At 35.1% G+C, this 5,432-nt stretch overlaps 1 protein-coding gene across 1 annotated transcript in view; it reads right to left on the bottom strand.

The window, feature by feature from the left end:
- The window catches only part of LOC18766093 (UPF0481 protein At3g47200), a 12,917-nt gene continuing 7,708 nt past the window's right edge, over positions 224-5,432 (bottom strand). Inside the window, exon 3 of the mRNA XM_020559130.1 lies at positions 224-717. Within this exon, the coding sequence (XP_020414719.1) occupies positions 568-717 (150 nt within the window). The 3' untranslated portion in view covers positions 224-567. The remainder of the gene's footprint in view (positions 718-5,432) is intronic.

Genomic DNA, 5,432 nt, shown 5'->3' with positions numbered 1-5,432 from the left:
TTGGAAAATGCTCCAAGAAATCTCAAGTTAATAGCTCATTCAATTCAAAAAGATCTTGTCAATTCATATGTCAAAGAAACTTTTGGTCTTCTCTTGAGTAATGTAAAATATAGATATTTTCAATAATAGTAGATGAAGCATGTGATATTTCAATAAAGAAGCAAATGGAGATGGTGTTGTGTTATGTGAACGACATAGGACAAATAATTGAAAGATTTGTGAGGATCCAACATGTTACTGACACCATTTCAAAGTGAAAATGAAGCACAATTGCATAATGGAAAGATAGAATATTGGAATATTACAACAATTGCGAGGATACATAGAATGAAAAGCGTGAGAGAGCGAATCAAGACGAGCTTGAGCAAGGATTCTTTAAACAATCACGTCGGAGAATCTGTTTCCATTTGCGCCAGCCACCCACACAATATGCATTCACTTCCTTCTGGAGTTCATCGTAAGAGAAATATTTATAAAGTCTAGTGTCATTGTAAAGCCTCTTGAAGAAACCCAACATCTCCTTCCTGCTCCAAATCTTTGCTATGATTCCTTTCTCAACCAAAAAGTCTACATCTTTGGTTGATTTGATAAGGTTATCCAAGAGCACCACATAAGAGGTGATTTGATATATCCAAGGCGTGGCTGACATTGTTCATAAACAATGAGGTTTCCAAAGAGAGATTCCCTATTCTCATCAAACACTATTATTGGTGGAATTTCCATTACTCCGTTTTCGAAGGTTATGTTGAGCACAGGGGCGGAGCCACACTGGGACCAGTGTGATCCCGAGCCCCCACTCAATTTTTTTTTATATTTTGAAAATAATATACTATTATGTATTTCTATATATATATTATTTCAAATACTTTACGTTTTGATATGTACCCACATGTGTTGTGGCGTTCCTATTAAGGAACAAGGAGGTGCTTCAAATTGCCCATTTGCTCAGCTGGTAATGGTGCACTTCAGGTGTATATTATTTCCATTTTCAACATTTAAGTAAATGTCTTTGTCATTTTACTTTCATATATTTTTATATTACTCCATTTACTTAAGTTTAAAATGTAAATAAAGAAGTACCCCCTATTTGGATTCAAATTAAAATACTAGAAAATCAAATTCCCACCAAATCAAAATATGAAAAATCGATTTTAGTGCAAAATACGATTTAGGCTAAAAATGATGGCTCATTAAGTCAATATATACTTCATACTAAAATCCCATAAAATCAAGTTTTCTTATTTGATGTGTAAGGAATGAAAGCCGCCAAAAATTATCTTGAGAAAATGATCATTCCGAAAAACCATTTTTCATACTTAGTCAATAATTTTACATAAAACATTTTTTCATGTATGATATGAATGCATGAAGGGACCTAAGGTTTTTTTTAGTTTGTGAAATTTTGATTTTTTCTTTCTATTGGATTTAATGGGGGGAAAAGCTTTAAAGATATTTGCTAAATTGCTACTTTTTGTATATCTCTTGCAATTTTTCTTACTTAGAATGTATTTGTCTATCCCTTTGTCAAGGACAATTATGATTGCAACCAATAAGCAATATAATTCTTGACATATGTGATATATATACTATTTTTCGTATGTATTGTGAGTTCGTATTTTTGATTCTTTATAATTTGGAAGAGGCCCCCACACACATGAAATCCTGGCTTCGCCACTGGTTGAGCATGGTATCACCTTCATTTCCACATTTGAATTTCACCCCAACATTTGAATTGCTTCTGAATCTCTCGTGCTTTCATCCGACTGGCTTTCTGGGTATGATCCAAGGAAAGAGTTTCGTATGAAGTCAAGTAAATGCCTGTGTTTCGCTGTTCCACTAGGCTTTGCAGATAGCCCCCCAGTGTAGGCCTTGAAAGTACTGTTAATAAGCCCTAGTAGGGAAGACGTTCCCGATTCACATGTGAGCTCAAATAAACAATCAAGAACTCTCCAAGGAAGTTGGTTTTCAAGTAGAAGCAGATCATTTATGACTGCTAAAAGCATCCATGATGTAGAAAAGAGACCATCTTCGTTGTCGACGTTCACCTCGTTGGCAAACCTGAGAAAGAATTCGCTAATAAAGCAACCATCAATCACCATCATTTCAAGAAATTCGTCATTGCTGATATGAATTTTTTCTTCATAACACTCTTGACATGCTTGTTGTATAGGTCTAATGGCTTTGACAAGAGACTCCATATCCGTTTCGGGAGTTGGTTTTCGGTCAAGGAGGCAATGCAAGTACCATAGCTTAACTTCTTCCATGGCTTGAAGGTTTTCGTTTCCATGGTGACTTGGCCCAATTGAAACTACGATTGGAACGAAAGCTTTTTCCTTATGCTTGCTTAGTACACCAGGGATCCTATATATGCAACGATGAACTGAAAATGGATCCGAGGCATGGTTAACCTTTTCTTGAATCGAGGATGACAACAATTCATCTTCATCTCTATTTTCATTATTATCATCATTTTCCATCGGCACAGATTCTTCCTCCTGATCATTCTCAGATTCAATCACGGAGTGGTCACTTGTATTGATATCTGTTGTCATGAACTCCTTTTATAACTCCAAATTAGTCGAAATCTGGTTTTGATAGGAGAAAATTGAAATCAATTATCACATCCACATGTCAATAAACTACAAAAGTTTGAACCGGGACCGCTTCTCCAGGAAGTACATCTGCTCATAAGCGCTTCTAACAAAAGTGCTTTTATTATAAAAATATCGAATTTCCATAATATAAAATCCAAATGCTTCCTGAAAAAGCACTTGAGAGTGCTTCTTGAAAAAGCACGTAGCATGTGCTTCTTTAAAAAGCACGTAGCATGTGCTTCTTTAAAAAACACTTCTATGATCCAGAAGCGCGCTTCTAAACTTTTCTGCCAAACACTGTCAAAAGCGCTTTTAGACTTTCTAGAAGCACTCCCAAACAATATTGAATTAGCACCGACAAAAAATGACCTAAAATGAAGCTTCATAGACATATGTGGCTCACGCCAAGAGCTTGTGCAGAAAGAGTTCCAATCTGTTTAATATACGATTATTCTAATTTGTTTACAAAATAATTTAAGCACAAAAAAAGGTCTCTAATTGAATTGACAGTTTTGAATGACAAAATAAAGTCTCTATATTGCTAAATTTAACCCTTAGAAAAAAAACAAAAACAAAAAAAGGTGAACGAACTGACATCATATATAAAAGAGAAGCAGTTGCTTACATGGCTATATAAGGTTTAAAGTTTGAGCTCAATTTGTTGGAGAAATTTAAACAGATGATAATCGAAGTTTGATTCGATCTATGCTTTAGAGCCTCTGCAGTCCTGCTTTCATTAATCTCACTTACAATGGCAGAGAGAAACTCAAGTGAAACGATGTTTGATTCTATTGGCCTGTCCTTGTTTTATATTAGCAAGTTTTTAGTCTACCACTTGTCGTCCTTGTACTTGGATTAATCTAGCTCTTTATTTATTATTGCATATTTTTTATTGTAATTATTTTGCAGTCGAAATAAAATACTAAAAAAGTCATATGATGATTTTATAATATTGTAATTATTATTAGTGAGGTCTTTATTTTTTATTTTTTTTGTAGTACATATAATTGGTTATAGTGTTTATTTTGTTTCGGCATTATTTATTATATTTTACCCCAAAAAAACATTGTTTATTACAATTGGGTCGGAGACTTTTGAGGGGAGTACCATACTTGAACGTTATATCTATTTTTCATCAACCACGTTAGACACGAAGACCATTTGATAATGGAATGAAATGTCGGCCCGCAAAAATATTTCCCTGTACACACAAATGTGTGTATAAAAATGATTAAAAGAAAAAAAATAAAGTGGCAACGGGGTCTAATTTAGTAAAAAATGGTTTGAACTTGTAGATAAGTAGTCTCAAGTTTGAAGTTTCACGGCACTTTGGTAGTGTGTGTATATGTGTGAAACTCTCTTTCTCTAGTCGTTTAGACTACCACAATATTTTGGGATGTTACCTGGGTTGTAGGTTTAGAAGACACCTAAGAAGATAATTGGTTAAATAGTACAGAAACTTCAGAAACGGGCATCAATACATCATTCTTCTCCCCCTGACTGGGTGACTGGGAGGAGACTAACCGTGACTGATCATCAAGACTTTCGTGTGTAGTTTCTGGAGTGGTATCTGACGAGTCAATTAGTGCATCTTGAACTGTCGGATGACATAACGACTCTAAAGTAATGAATCCTTCCAGGTCGAACTGATCATCAACAGTATCTGGACTCGCCTGTGCCTAAACTCCCCCAGAAAAATACATTTCTTCTTCTCGAAAAACCACATCCATAGTGATGTAGAGCTTATGAGCAAGTGGATGATAGCAGCGAACGAAAGTTACACATCCAAAGACTCGTGGCTCCAACTTAGGAGTGGAATGAAGAGCACAAAACTGACGAAGGGCTTGTAATAGTGTTTGGAAGTTCAAGACACTAGAGAGAACCCGATTAATAAGATATGCAGCAGAACACATTGCTTCTCCCAAAAAGAACGAGGCATTTGAGCATCAAACAATGAAGCTCGAACCACTTCTAACAATGACTATTTTTGCACTCTGCTACCCCATTTTGCTGAGGGGTATATGGACATGTTCGCTGATGTTCAATTCCATGAGCTTCTAAAAACTGCAAAGATCATGATTCACAATTCATCCCCATTATCAGAACGAAGGATCTTAATTTTTGTATGAAACTGAGTGTCTACCATCTTGTAAAATTGTTGAAATGTGGTACACACCTCCCCCTTGGTTTTTAAGAGAGAAATCCAAGTCATACATGTGCAATCATCAATAAAGGTAGGGGTGGTTGCGGGTCGGTAACCGTGAATTTTTACTCAAACCGCAAACCGACCGACTATTTGCGGTTTGGTGATTTTTGAAACCGCAAACCGACCGGTAAACCGCAAAAATGCGGTCGGTTACCGTGAATTTGCGGTTTAAAACCGCAAATTCTCAAGCATTCACAAAAATATAAATTTACAACCTAAATAAATAAATACACAACCTCAATTTCTCAAGCATATATAAATTCACAATCGATTCCAATTCTCAAGCATTCACAACCTAAGAAAATTAAAGTTACAATTCCAAACATTCCAATTAAAGTTAAACTTCTCAAGCATTCCAATTCCAAATCCTTTAAATTTACAAACCAAAAGCAAAATGAATTAAAGTTACAACCAAAAAGAAAAATCCAATTCACAGTTAATTAAAGTTACAAACTAAAAGGAAAAATGCAATACACCAATGTTATAAACTCAAGTGTTGGTGGTGAGTGGATTTGAAGAACCCCTTTGTGTTGTTTGAGCACCAATGCTATCTACAAATAAAACAACATAGTTTAGTACATTTTATTATAGAGAGCATAAATACATTAGCATAAATAAATAAACTAATTACT

Source organism: Prunus persica, chromosome G3, assembly GCF_000346465.2.
Source record: "Prunus persica cultivar Lovell chromosome G3, Prunus_persica_NCBIv2, whole genome shotgun sequence".
Taxonomy (NCBI): domain Eukaryota; kingdom Viridiplantae; phylum Streptophyta; class Magnoliopsida; order Rosales; family Rosaceae; genus Prunus; species Prunus persica.
This window is presented reverse-complemented; position numbering and strand designations above follow the sequence as displayed.